A 15,303-nucleotide genomic window follows, 5' to 3' on the forward strand; every position below is an offset into this window, starting at 1 on the left:
CTGCAACAACGAACGACCGGCCCGGCTCCCTCCTCGGCGACACTGGCGCGTCCTCCGGGACCGAGCACGTGCGTGGTGGGCGAGGAGGGCCTGAGGCCGGAGCGGGACAGTGCGGGAGCCCAGTTCTTAAGTCTGGGAGAACAGAAAGATAACAGGAAACGAAGTTTGCTTTATTTGTATTTCAGATTTCCCTGACAGAGGACCAGTAAAGTCCCGTCCAAATTAAGAGGTGACAGTATCTTGGGCTAGATTACCCAGGGATGGCTTCGCTGAAAACAGTAAATCGGGAAAGAGCAATGGGGTTCTTGAAGGAAGAGAGAAGGCTGGAGGTGGGGTGTCCAGAGGATGCCACCCAGGCAGAGGAGGGCCAAGGGTGTCCACTGAGCAGGGAAGAGGGACCAGACTTACGTTGCACCCCAGGACACATCTGTGCGTTCTGCTTGATGGACTAGGATGCTTTAGTGCAGCCATGAAAACTATGGTTTTGGAATCTTGCCCCTCAGCTCTGCCACCTTGGACATCCTTTTTGGTCTGGCGTGTAAGAGGCCCTTAATCGATGGTAGTACTGAAGGGGATAGGCAGCCAATGATCGATTTCAAGTTCTAAAACGGAAAGTGACAAAATAGTCATTCCATTTATTGACTGTGCTCTGTATCCTGTACTTTAGGAATTTGTGCATCATCTCATTTAACCCATGTAGTGAGTGAGACAAGGTACTATTATTCCTAGTCAATATCAGAGGCAGAGGAGATTAAGCAACTTGCTTAAGAACAGAGTTGGTAATGGGCGATGCAGGAGCCTGAACCCAGCTCCTGAATACATTACAGTGTGGACATATTAAGAGAGAGGCTTTTAAGGTAGAATTGGCAGCATACAGGACTTTACAGGTTAAGTAGCCGTTTTTGATGTACAGGGTTACTCTCCAAACACTATTTGAAAAGAAATAATGTCAGACTATTGTTCCAATTAAAAAAATTTTAGGAACCACCAATGCAACTTTGAGACTGTATGATTTTTATAAACTGATGATACTTGTAATTTTTCAGGCTTTAGGAAGAGAACGATAGTGACGTTTTGTAAAGCTAAAATTTTAACTACATGTGAAAACCCTGTGTATTCTCAGACATAGTTTTTATTTTTCAGATAAAACTCATCAATGCTTTGAAACAACTCTCAACTAAAGGAACTGCTTGATATGTATATGTAACCTTTCCGTCTTCCAAAAGCAATGGTAAAAGAAAAGAAAAGAGCAGACAAAAAAGGAGATAAGGCTGTCCACTCCCCCTCATTTCTCAATGATTATCCAGAGTTTTCCAAACAAGATGGGGGCACCTCTAGGCAGGAAGCCCCTGCAGGTGGTGCCCCGCCGTTGGAAATGCAGCTCAATGAAACGAGACCCAAAGAAGTGTCCCAAAATGTACAGCAGAATGAAGATGCCACCCAATATGAAGAGCCCATTCTGACCAAACTCATAGTTGAAAGGTGATTTTAATGGGATAAGATAGGATTTAACACTGTGAATCAGGCACTTTTTGAAAGTTTGTTTTGCTTCAAGTGTATGAATCCTCATGCATTTTTGTTCTTATCACACGATTCCCCACCTCAGAAAAGGACTGCCCTTTCAAGTTGTGTCTTTGCATTATGCTGGTGGGAGGCTGGCAGTTCCGGGCTTTGCCCTGCTGAGGCCTCCTCTGAGGGCTGTATCTTTTTTTTTTTTACACTGCTGCCCTGTCCCCCAGGGGCTGCGTCTTAAATGCTCCTTTTTCTACCACTTTCATGTTCTCTCTTGGTAATCTCTTCTCTCATTGTAGCTTTTACCTACTGTCTCCCTAGATGACTGTAGAAATCTATTTTCTTTAACACTGTTTTCCTAGAATTTCAGATTCAAATTTTTTACTCTGTACTGGATATTGTCCACTGGACTTTAAACTCCCTGTGTCCAAAACTAAGGACTGCTGGACTTGAAATAAGATCTGGATCTGAGTCTTAGCTCTGTGACATCAACCCATCGCTCAACCTTTCTGAGCCTCAGATTCTTAATTGGGGAAAGTAAATGAGAATATGCACCTAAGAAAGTTACTCTGAATGTTACTATTTCTCTCCCAGCTATTAACTTCTGCGTTGTTCCTTCTTTCTGTAATGGCACCACCATCTTCTCACATGTCCAGGCTTGAAACCCAGAACTACCCTCCTCTTTCCCCATGCCTTTCCTATTTCTTTTCTCTCTATGCTTTGCTCTGTGTATCGACTCTTCATTACATCTTGACTGGGCTATTAGAACTCATTTCTGAAAGATTTCCCCACTTCCAATATCTCTCCCCAGGCCTCCTGGTTTAGGTTAACCTTCCTAATGCATTGCTCTGTTGACCTCACAACCTGTATTAGCGATCTATTGCTGCGTAACAAATTACCCTAAAGCTTAGCAGCTTACAGCAATATATGTCTCACATGGTTTCCCAAGGTCTGGAATCCCATAGCTAGGTGTCTGGCCTGGCTGCCCTCATCTGAAGGCTTGACTGGGCTGGAGAATCTGTTTCCAGCATGACTCGGTCCCATGGCCACTGGCAGGAAGCCTTGTCTTGTTTCCTTATCACACGGACCTCTCTGTAGAGCTGACCGAGTCCACAGCACAGCAGATGGCTTCCCCCAGAGTGAGCGATCTAAGGGCAGAAGCCACATACATCTTTTATGACATATTCCGAGATCTAGGCTGGGAAGTCACCCTCGTCCTTTCTACAGTATCCTAGTGGTCACACAGGTCAGCCCTATTCAGTATGGGAAGGGACTCCACAAGGGTGAGAATCGTTGGGAACCGTTTGCAGGCTGGTTGGCACCCTCCCCTTCTTTAACAACTTTCAGTTTCTTCCCATTGTCTACAGAATAAAACTCCTTAGCCCGACTGTCTCTGCTCTCCTGAATACAAGAGCCCAGCCGAACTTCCCCCACGGGTGCTGCTGGTTCGTTTCTTTGTTTACACAGACTGCCTTTCCTGGCATGTTTCCCCCTTGTTTCTGAAGACCAAATCCCACCCGATCTTCAGGATCCAACCTTTTTCCATTTAATCATTCCCGATAAGAAGGAACTTTCCTCTGAACGTCTTTAAACTTGAAATCCCTTCAATCACGCTTACCATTTTCTATTACGTATTACTATACTTACTGCTTTCTATTACATACACACATACTGCGTATGTAGCACTGTAACGTGTTTGTAGGTCTCACCTTCTCCACCCGGCTGAAAATTCCTCCATAGCAGAGATAACCCCAGAGCCTAAACACCAGACCTTAGGCCTTGGAAGGTGTGCAGTCAAGATTTATAGTTTGAATATTATCAGCAGCTGTTTATTAATGATCTATTTGTGTGCCAGCTCACAGCTACAGCCGAATACTATAGATGGATATTTAAAAGTATGAAATAGGGTCTACATAGGTGGTGTGCATTATGTTCTGCATTGTGCTGTTGTTAGAGGAACTCAGAGCTTAGTGTCATCCATGTGTGCTGAGTTAGTTTCAGGAAAGAGGGCCTGCAGTTACCTGAGGCAGGAGCCATAGGCATTGAATGTCCCAACGGAGTGAGAGGAGGATCCAGGCTGAGAGCACATGGAAACGTGTGTGTGTTTTGGGGATGAAGGGTGGTGTCAGCGATACCATTTATGCAGCTATTACGATTTCTTCTAAAAATCCCTTACATTTTCTTTATTATTTTTGTTTGTTTTTTATCTTTCTGCTTTATTATTTTTAAGTACTGAAGTAATATATACTTGGGATAAATGAAATAATGCTAAGATGTCTTAAAGAAGAGATGTCTTAAAGAGACCCTCCCCTGCCCCTCTCCCCAGGTTACCACAATCTCTCATTATATTTTGAGTTTTACAGGTAATCACATAATTTTCAAATGAAAATAATTTTGTATCTCTTCAATATTTATGCTGATAATTTTAAATTCTTGACTTTTTTGCATTCCCTAGCGCCTCCGAAACAATATTGAATAATAAGGAATAAAAGCAGTCATCCATTAACATTCCTGATTTTAATGGAATTGATTTCAGTATTATTTCACTCTTAAAATTATGTATGCTATTGTTTTTTCATAAATAGTCTGTTATGTTTTTGTAGTTTCCTCATAACTTAGAATTTTTTTAGAAATAATAGCCAAAATTTATCAAATACCTTTCTGGCATCATGATACATGCATATGGTTTTTCTTCTTTAATTTGCAGATGTAATAATTATATTTATAGATTTGTCTAATGTTTAATCTTCCTTGGGGTCTTGGGATAAGCCCAGTTTGGTCACCAGTTTGTTTGTTTTTGCCTCACTTATCTCCGAGCTTAGAGACGAGCCATATGACACATCACAAGTTATCCTTTTGGTTCTGAATTAAAAATCCGGGCAGTGTTTTTGATACCACCCTTCCTCAAAGCCTACACCTCAGCATGGAATATATCCTTTAAAAAAAATATATCATGGTAAAATATACATAAAATTTACTACCTTAACCGTTTAAAGTGTACAATTCATTGGCACTCAGTGCATTCCCATTGTTGTGCGACCACCACCACCACTCATGTCTGCCCTTTTTCATCATCCCAAACAGAAACTATCCAGAATATGCCGGAACCTTCCATGTCTCTCCCCTTCTGCTGCCCCCTCTTGGGAGTTAGCTCTTCCCACAGTCTCCACGTGGCAGCCACAGTGATCTTTTTAAGATATGAATCTGGGGCTGGCCAGTTAACTCACTCAGAGCATGGTGCTGATAACACCAAGGTCCAGGGTTCAAGCCCTGTACCAGCCAGCTGCCAAAAACAAACAAAATTTAAAAAGCCTCTCATGATTCCTCTTAGAGCTTTGGATTTTAGTGCAAGTCTTTATCACAGCCCAGCAAGCCTGGCCTGCGTGGCCCCTGCCTCCCTCTCATCTTCCTCCTGTACCACCCTCTGCCTTGCCCATCCCTGCACTCTCCTTTCTATTTGCTGACTGGAGATGTCAGGCTCTTTCCTGCCTCAGGGCCTTTGCACTTGCTGTCTCCTCTTCCTGGGATCCTCTCCTCGGGCTTCTTCTCTTGTCTGTTTGTTTCATGTCCTTTGGGTCTCAGTACAAATCTGTGTCTTCAGAGAGGTCTTCACTATCTGTGTACAGCAGCCTCCTCCTACTTCCAGTCTCATTACCCGATCATTGCTTTCACTAAAACTGAACATGGTCTGGAATTATCTTGTTCATTGGTTTCCTGCTTACTGTCTGTCTCTTCTCAGTGGACCATAAGCACCCGAGGGCAGGAACTTGCCAGTCTTGTCCATAGCTCTGTCAATGGACTCAGAGGAGGACAGGCACCTAGACACAGGCACTTGGGGGATGTTCATTGAGTGAATTTAATGGCTTTAAGTACATTTACATTGTTGTACAACTATCATCACTACCTGTTTCCAGAACCTGTCCATTGTCCCAAACAGAAACTCTACTGATTAAACAGGGACCCCCTGTTCCTCACCACCCCAAAATTCTGTTATCCTCTGTTCAACCTTCTAATTATATATTTTAACCCACTGTCACTTAGGTTTATTCTTTAGCTCTATTTCTTTGCAGCTATGAAGGGGAAAAAGTCCGTGGACTGTATGAGGGAGAAGGCTTTGCAGTCTTCCAAGGAGGCTCTACCTACCACGTGAGTGATGTGCCTGGGAACCCGCAGGGCGGGGAGGAAGGTGTGGAGTGATAGTTTTAGAATCACCAATCTTCACTGAAGTCCACTGATTCAAAAGAAACGAAGTACATCATGCTGATTTTATTTTGAACCCTGATTACATACTTACAGTAAAAATATGGCTCGGTATAACTGAAGTAGTCACTTTAGGTTTTTGTCTTTTCCTGATTTCTGTTTATCGTGCAAACAACAGCAAGGTCACTAAAGCAAATAATAAAGAGTCACCATCCTTTTGCCGTAAATGTGATCAACCTGCTATGCTCCTTTTATTCCTTGAATGTTGTATCAGTATTTTTACATGGTGTGTTAATTTTGTAGGTAACATCTGAATCTTTTTCTCTTTTCTTTTCTTTTCCTTTTTTGGTGGTTGGCCTGTACGGTGAATCTTTTTTCGCTTATGCATCTTTGTATTGTTGTATGGTCTTCAAAGTTGTTTTGTTTTGTTTTCTGTTGTGGTAAAATATAACATTTATCATTTTAACCATTTTTAAATGTACAGTTCAGTAGCATTAAGCACATTCACATTTTTGTGCAGCTGTCACCACTGTCCATCCCCAGAACTTTTTCTTCTTCCCAAACTGACACTGTCCCCATTACACACTACCTCTCCACTCCCCCTCCACGACTGTTACTTTTGATATCACAGCATGTTCTGACTTACTGTTCGTAACTATTCCATAGTTGTTGGATACTGTAGGGATTTTTCCTTTTTTGCCTTTATTAATAATGCTACTAAGAAGATATTTATCTATTCACTCATTCATTCATCATTCATTCAGATTATCAAAGAAATATGTGCTTATCATAGGAGAACACATTTCTGTAGCTGAGGTCATCAGGTATGGGTTTTGGTACCCTGACTTTTTTCCCCTTAACACACAACACGTTCATTTTCCTGAGTCATAAAAATTCTGTTCAAAGATGCCATTCATTATGGCTGAACGATATTCATTCAGGTGAATGTCCCATCTGGCCTTTGCTCTGACTCTGGCATCCAAGATGTTCCATGTGTCCTCAATAGAGTCCTCTCACCAGAGTCTTCACCCCAGAGTCTGCACCACTGTGCTCACATGCAGCACTGTACATAACAGTTCAAAATGATGCCTTGTGCTCCATTACAGCCTTGACCCATGATGCTCACACAGCATAACTCCTGCTGCCCCAAAGGTGCTGCCTGAGTGCTCTTAGGTATGCAGTTGCCTGGCTGCTCAGGTATGCTAAAGTATGTGGCAGCCTGGCCCTTCCCACTCAGGTGGGCGAGGAACACCCCCATTTCTAGAGGACCCCTCCCTGCCCACTGCCATCTACTTGCTTTGTAAACATTCCATATTTTCGTGAGACTCAGATGACTCCGATGAGAAGTAATCATTAGTTGGATCTCTTTTATATTGTTTTCTGTCATTTGTTTTATGATGCAAGTTTCTGCTTTAAGTTTTTGTGCTTGTTTGGGTTTAGGCCACCCCTCAAAATGCCCCTGTAATGAGAACAGGGGTGGTTATTTGCCCCCCTGGGGTTGTTTTACATGAGAGTGACTGATATTTTATGCATTAGTACAGGTTTTCAATTCCTAGAATTCCTGGGGCCTGAGAGGGGACAACACCACTGGACTGCAGCAAGGGGAAGGAGGCAGACCCGGCAGAATCACTCAGTAGCCCCCAGCCCGAGCCGGTCAGACCAAGTTTTGTCACATTGTTAGATCACAGTCCCCCATATACACATGTGTGTGTATAAAGATAGAAAGTAAAAACAAACGTTTCACAAAAGCACACTTACCCTTTCCATGTGGATGCATCCTGATATTTTCTATTCTCGTTTGTTAAAATAAAAATTCTGGTTGTTGTGATGCACTAAATTGATTCCATGATACAAACCCGGGTCAATTTGAAAATCGCTGGGCTGCTGCCACAGTTTTCCTGAGTGCCAGCCCTGTCTGCCGTAAGTCCATGTTACCCTGGATTGATGTAATGTACTTTCCTGCTAGTGAAGTCAGGGCAGTGCTTCCCAAAGTGTGGTCCCCAGGGCCAGTGGCATCTGCAGCACCTGAGAATTTTTTAAAAATGTAAATTCTTGGGTCCCAACCAGACCTGCTGATGAGTCCCTGGGGTGGGCCATGCAATCTGTGCTTTAACAAGCCCCCAGAGGACTCTGGTTCACAGCAGAGTTGGAGAACTACCATTTATACATTAGACTCTTGTTTTTCTCCATCACCCACCCTGTTTCTAACCAGATGATTCTAAGAAAGAACTTTCTTAGAAATGTAATTTTACATTTACATTTCTAAGAAATGTAACTTTATCATTGTCTACTCTGACTGCACTTACACATTCATGTGTGTTAAGTTTGTTGTGACTAGGTCCTATATGTTAACAATAGGCGCTTTTTTTTATTTTTAAAAAGATGACCGGTAAGGGGATCTTAGCCCTAGACCTGATGTTGTCAGCACCACACTCTCCCAGTGAGCAAACCGGCCATCCCTATATAGGGATCCGAACCCGTGGCCTTGGTGTTATCAGCGCCACACTCTCCCAAGTGAGCCACGGGCCTGCTCAACAATAGGTGCTTTAAATGTAAATTACCTATGACAACTGTACATTGTATACCTACCTGTATGTATATGACAGTACACACACACACACAGATAAATCCCAGTAAGGGAAAACAGACAGGAAGGGTGAAATTTATAAATGTAATCATTTCTGATATTCAGATAATGATTTTAATCATTTAATAATTTAATCTAGTTTAAATCTTTTAAAAAAATCCTTAAATTTGGGAGTGCAAAACCAAAAGTATTTGAATTCTTTTGAACTATAGAGTTTTCCAATAACTTAAGTAGGAGAGGAAGACTCATTGAATTTACAGCTCATTTTTAATAATTTCTCGGGACTGCCTGGTATAAGTTTTAGGGAACTGGATATTTTTGGTCTCCTCCTTAGATCCTTTTTCGAACAGGACAAACCACAATGCAGTGCCAGCTCACAGCTGGGCTGTCCTGCTGTCACCAGGCGTGTCAGCGGCATATTCACATGCGTGGAAGGGGTTGAGGCTCTGTTCTGAGAACTGACGCTGTGGACGGCAGACGTGGTGTAAAGTCAACAACTGCATTCTAAGGTTGTGGTTTTGTTTTGTTTTGAAGGGTATGTTTTCAGAAGGACTCATGCATGGACAAGGGACTTATCTTTGGGCCGATGGATTGAAATATGAGGTAAAGCATATAGTAAGCTATAGTTCTAAACTGTAATTATGAAATTTAATGGTCAGGTTTCTACAAGTAGACATACTGTTTTCGTAAAAGTAATTCAGTACTAGATTTAAAAAAATTCACAAAACCAAGGGATATAGTAGCTCGTGACTGCATGGAACCCACTGTAGTAATTGTTGTTACTGCTTTCATTAGTAGAGTGTAGAGGTATCTACGTGTTCTATGCATATACAACGCCCATGCATGTATGTGTGTATGTACTTATTTATATATTGGTGGCTGGCCGGTACGGGGATCCAAACCCTTGACCTTGGTGTTACAAGGCTGCGCTCTAACCAACTGAGCTAACTGGCCATCCCCTTATGTGAATTTAGCACTTCCTCCTTTATACAAACACAAATAGTTTATTATATACTATTTTCTGTACCTTTATTTTTTAGATATCAAACCATATCCATTCATCCAGATCTAACTATTTTCACTGGCTGCTTGTATTCTGTTCACTTAGCCCATCCTGCTGGGTTGAGGGGAATGTGTATTTTTAAACTGATGCTAGGACAGATCTGTTCTCCAAGCGATTATACCAATTTTAACTCCCACCCACAAAGTGCCCGAAATGCTATTCTAAAAATCTCAGTTGCAGATTTGCTAACACGATGGTGGTTATAAATGGAAATGAAGACACTGAAAACTCACACACATAATGTGCTTATTCAAATAATAGCCAGACGATGCGGCCAAGTTTGGGCCAGGAGGGCAGCGGCCTGGAGCTGGATGGTGGGAGACTGGAGGCAGAGGCACAGGGAAAGTGACAGAGGGGTCGACCCTCAGTCTCAGGAGAAAGAGAACCTCAAGGCCCAGGGGATCCTGAGGAGTGGGTTCCAACAGTGGTTTGGGGTCAGCCTTTCTGGGGGAACTCCCTTCCCACGAGACATCCTGCCTTCTAGCCTGTGGCCAATATTCAAGGTTTCTGATCCCTGAATGGCGATTTGCCAAGGAATTTCCTCTGCTTCACATCTCTGGAAACTCTTGGGGGTGGAGCTGGGGTCATTCTTGCAGGCACAGACCCCTGTACCAGCCCAGTCAGGAGGGTTTATGGGGCAGGATTTGGGCTGTCACAGAAGTGTCCTCCAAAGGTCAGCTGGCCTCATGCAATCTGGCCAGTGGTCAGGTCAGGCTACATTGTCCTCTTTTCTGTGCTGACCCCAGTGAGTTCAGACTCCTGAAAGAGAATCCGGTGGCTCTGGGCTGATGTGTATCGTACTGTTTGCTGCCCACTCAGCAGACACCTGGTCCTTCCCAGAGCGGAGCTTTAGAAGGTGCCCACGGGGTGGGTGGTTGACTGACGTCTGCAGAGTATTTTGATGAAACACAGGCAGAGAGAAGGGTTTCCATCAGTGACCGCTAAGCCTGGCTATTCATCCAAATCTCCTGGAGGGAACAGTGATTAGCCTCCCTGGAGGTGGGTTCTAAGAATCTAGAGTTCCCAGGGTCGGGGTTGGAAGCCATCCCTTACCGTGTCACCTGCTTGCCTCTTGGAGCTTAGTCTACACACAACCTTCCAGATATTTTATTCTGCCGGGGCCTCGGGTGAGAGAGGATGGGAAACACAGAGAAGGAAGGAGGAGAGAAAATGAGGGGATTCTGCTGTTTCCACGGAGGAGAGACAGGAGTATTATCCGGAGTCAAGGAGGCATCACAAAGAGCCCACGGGATCAGGGATCCCCTGCCTTCTCTCTGTTACCCTCATGGCCCTTTTCCCATAGGGGGACTTTGTGAAGAACATCCCCATGAACCACGGCATGTACACGTGGCCGGATGGCAGCACGTACGAAGGAGAAGTGGTCAAAGGCATGAGGAACGGATTCGGCGTGTTCAAGTGCAGCACGCAGCCCGTGTCCTACATCGGCCACTGGTGCCAGGGCAAGCGACACGGGAAGGTGGGTGAGGCAGCCGCGGGCGGAGTCCCACCGTGAGCAGAGTGTACCAACACGGCGGGCGGGAAGTGGCAGCTGGGGCACGTCCACTTGTGTTTTTTTTTAACTTAGTGATATTTTGGTTTTACTGTATTTTTCATGGTTCTCTCTACTAATTTATTTCTTCAGGTTCACTTTTTGTTTATTGAGGTGAAATTGCACATCACCTAAATAATCATTTTAAAGTGTACAATTCAAAACGAAGAAAACAAAAATAAAGTGTACAAGTCCACAGCATTAAGTACATTCACAATGTTGTCCATGTCTGTCTAGTCTTGCAAAATTTTCATCACTTCAAAATAAAACCCCATACCCATTAGGCAGTTACTCCCCGCCCCCTGCAACCACTAATCTGTTTTCTGTCTCTGTGGGTTTACCTAGTCTGGACATTTCATAAAGATGGAATCATATAATACGTGATCTTTTGTGTCTGGCTTCTTTCACTGAGCATGTTTTCAAGGTTCGTCCAGGTCGTAGCATGAGTCAGTACTTCCTTCCTTTTTATGGCTGAATAATACTCCATTGTATTTACCATAATTTGTTTATCCCTTTAGGGACATCTGGGCTGTTTCCATCTTTTGACTGTTGGGAACAGTGCTGCTGTGAATATGTGTGCAAGGATTTATTTGAGTACAGTACTTGTTTTCAGTTCTTTTGGGTACACACCCAAAAGTGGAATTGCTGGGTTATGTGGTAACTGTATGTTTAACTTTTTGAGGAACCACCAAACTTTTTTCCACGTTAGCTGAACCATTTTACATCCCTGCCATCAATGTGGGCTATGTTCACTTTGAACCAAGGATGACATTTTTGGTATAACTGTTTTGCTTGTGTATAGGATGATAAAACGCCGTAGCAACTTTTAGAATTTTTAAAATTTGTAGTTTTTAAAAAATGTCATAGAAAAAAGAAAAAGTCTACCATTATTATCATTACTGGTTAAGATGAATAGGTTGGAACCTGTCACCGGGGAGGGTATTACCTTTCGGAAGTCTGTGATCCTGCAGCATTCACACGTGGTTTCTTAAACAACTGGGGACTCCGTTTTTCCGTGTTTATCATTTATGACTGCCTACCGAGGAAGAAGGTAAACGCAGTACATGGGTGGAGTCTGATGCCTTTTTTGGAAGCGCCACAGAAATCAGTGCCTCTCCCTCTGGAGGGGCGGGCGAAGTGGGCCTGCGTGAGCCCTGAGAAACCTTTGAGAATTCTGGCTGCAGAAGCCGTTTCATCCAAACAGCACAGGTCATCAAATCCCAGCTTCTGTTCTGCGTCTCCTGAAGAGACCTGGTCTGTGTACCGACTTTCTCGTAAGCGGAGCTGCCAGGTGGATAAAAACGGGAGCGAGCAGCCCTTCTGTGAGGTATGTGCCCGTCTCTGGAAGTCGCCTGAAAAGTCTCTCACAGACCACGGTGGATTTACAGTCTGTGCATAAAGGAATATCTGGATTTCAGAGTCTGAAGGGGAATTAGAGATCTAGTCCAGCCTTCTTCCTCAACACATGCGGGCAAGAGAGTTGGGAGAGAACCATCGAGGGCCGCGACTAAGCCTGCCTGAGCACCCCGGCCTGTCGTCAGCCCACATCACGGGGAGGACCACCCGTTGAGACCACCTTCGCTCTCCTGCTCTCCTCAGGCGTTACCAGACTGTTCCATTGTGTGTGTATGTGTGTGTGTGTTTAACTCACAGCAGATCATATCGGACATATTGGAGGGGTTGGGGACAGTGACTTATAGACAGAAGCAACAGGATGGCTGCAAGAAAGAACAACTTAGCCTGATAATGAGGAAGAAATAGGAAAGTCACACACACACACACACACACACACACACTCTCTCACTCACTCACTCACACACACGCATAAATAGATAAACCAGTGAAAAACCGATTTGAAGCCGCCCAGCGTAGATGTGAATTCGTTGCACGGTGGCAGGTACTGCTCACTGACAGGAGTCATCAGAGAAAGGTTACGCTGTGTTCACTTACACTCAGAGGCAGCAAATGAGTTGAATGTCAAAACAGATAAAACAAACATGGTTTTGGTACATAAGGGAGAGTGACCTTCAGTTACATGGAAGGTGTGGCTATTCAACACGACAGGATTTCTTTAGGTACTTACTTGACTAATAGTTACTGAATATAATGATATACCTGAATATAATGAATGTAGTCATTCCAGGCCTTAATGTGGCACTTCGTGAAGGAGTAATGATTTGTGACATTATCTCCTCCCTTGGTGTGGACACTTTACCATTTTCTTGATCGCAGGACAGAAACAGAATGGATTATATGTCTTACCTAAGTATGACATTGACTTCTGCATAGTTTATACTTCTTAAATTCATATATTTATCTTTACATTTAAAAGAGCAGTTGTGTTATGATGCTTGATTTGTAAAAATGGTATTATTCATTTTAGGGCTCCATTTATTACAATCATGAGGGCACCTCTTGGTACGAGGGAGACTGGGTATACAACATCAAGAAAGGCTGGGGAATCAGATGGTAGGTATGACCACTGCCACACTGGGGTGTGGGTGAAAAAGTGTTGGTGGGCCCCAATAATTCTCACTTAGTTTATTTAAAGATAAGGTACAGAAATTACAGAGAACGCCTTTTCTGTCTGAGCAGGATGGAATATTTAAATTAATCCCAGTATAATCTCCATAGTGATGAAAATATTCTATGGGAAATTTGGGGAAAAACACCATATTAAATAATACCTAATCATACTGTTTCACTTTATTATATGTAGCAACTGCCTTTCTATGTTCTCTGTATTAATCACAGATCTGCATTATTAGGTGTATGTTTTCTGAAGAATGTTGACACATTTACTTTATGTTAGATTGAGCTGATAGTCAAATATTTTAAGGATTAAAATATTTGGGGGCAAAATACTAACTAGTAATACAATAGGGAATTATTTTGAAAAGATTTAAAAACACTGCTCTTACCTACTTTGTCACCTGATTAAATAGTCAGAAGGTTTAATAAAGTGATTTACTCTGCCCTAAGATGATTATTTTTACCGACTACATGCCTACCCACTGAATTTAAATACAGGGAAGATTGTATGGCACAGGGTTGGATTTCTTCAAAGGTGTTCAGGGGGAAAGTTTAAAAGAAAGTCTTAAAGGGGAATGTTGTATATGAAGGTAACTGATTGTTTTCCATGGGTTTCTCTTGTGCTAGTTACAAATCTGGAAACATATATGAAGGCCAGTGGGAAGACAACATGCGCCACGGAGAAGGGAGAATGAGGTGGCTGAGTACCAGTGAGGAATACACCGGCCAGTGGGAGTGGGGCATCCAGGTATGCCCCAGCCTGGGCGTCTCAGCAGCTTCTACCCAGAGGCAGATGCTCTGCTGATCGTTAGCACATGTATTATCTGGAATGATATGGTATGATGGTAATGTGAAATTTAAACTCTGCTAAATTTAGAAACTCAAAGTACTACTTACGGTCTCAACTCTGCTTTTTTATTGCTGTTTTAATATTTTGTCTTCTCTAACGGTCTCATACAAGCTGGGTTCTGCCACCAGCAGATTAATAAGTTCCTATGGATCCTATACGGACTGAGACTATTATTTATACTTTAGAAGTTATGGATTTCCTGAACAGAAAAGAAAAACTTTATATAGCTAATTTTATATAGTTCATATAACTAGGATTTTTCTGATATCTTATATATGGATCTGTAATTGGGGACCTTGCTGAACTCACATAAGAATTCTAGTTGCCTTGTACTGGCCAGCAAAAAAAAAGAGGTTTAGTTTTTGGTTTTTTTTTTGTAGATTCTTTGGGATTCCTTCCTCTCTCCCTCCCTTTCTCCCTTCCTTTGGGCAGCTGGCCAGCATGAGGATCCAAACCCTTGACCTTGGAGTCATAACACCACACTCTAACCAGCTGAGCTAACTGGCTAGCCCCTGGGATTTTCTATGTAGGCAATCATGTTTCTAAGTACAGTCAACTTTATATCTTTCTTTCAAATCTGTATGCAATTTCCCCCGTCCTTACTGTATTGCACCTGGCTTGTTAAGACCTTCAGTAGGATGTTGAATAGGAGTGGGGAGAGGGGGAAATCCTTACATTGTTTCTGATCTTAGTGGGAAAGAATTTAGTTTTTCATTAACTGCGATGTTAGCTGTAGGCTTTTCATAGATACCATTTATCAGGTTCAGGAAGCTCTCTTTGATTCTTAATTTGCAGACTGTTTTTATTATGAATGGATGCTGAATTTTGTCTAATGCTTTTTCTGCCTCCAGTCAGATGATCATATGGGTTCTTTTCTAATCTGTTGATATGTTGAATTACATCGATTGATTTTCAAATGTTGAACCAACCTTGCATTCCTGAGATAAACCAACCTTAGTCATGATATTATTATCCTTTTCATATCTTGCAGGATTCAATTTCCTAATACT

At 42.8% G+C, this 15,303-nt stretch overlaps 1 protein-coding gene across 1 annotated transcript in view; it reads left to right on the forward strand.

Annotated features, from left to right (window-relative positions):
* Nucleotides 1–1,228: 1,228 nt before the first annotated feature.
* RSPH10B (radial spoke head 10 homolog B) overlaps nt 1,229–15,303 on the forward strand; it is a 57,788-nt gene continuing 43,713 nt past the window's right edge. The window contains exons 1-6 of the mRNA XM_063088293.1: nt 1,229–1,482; nt 5,583–5,658; nt 8,834–8,902; nt 10,666–10,839; nt 13,295–13,380; nt 14,071–14,191. Of these exons, the coding sequence (XP_062944363.1) occupies nt 1,229–1,482; nt 5,583–5,658; nt 8,834–8,902; nt 10,666–10,839; nt 13,295–13,380; nt 14,071–14,191 (780 nt within the window). The remainder of the gene's footprint in view (nt 1,483–5,582; nt 5,659–8,833; nt 8,903–10,665; nt 10,840–13,294; nt 13,381–14,070; nt 14,192–15,303) is intronic.

This window comes from Cynocephalus volans, chromosome 3, assembly GCF_027409185.1.
Source record: "Cynocephalus volans isolate mCynVol1 chromosome 3, mCynVol1.pri, whole genome shotgun sequence".
Lineage (NCBI taxonomy): Eukaryota > Metazoa > Chordata > Mammalia > Dermoptera > Cynocephalidae > Cynocephalus > Cynocephalus volans.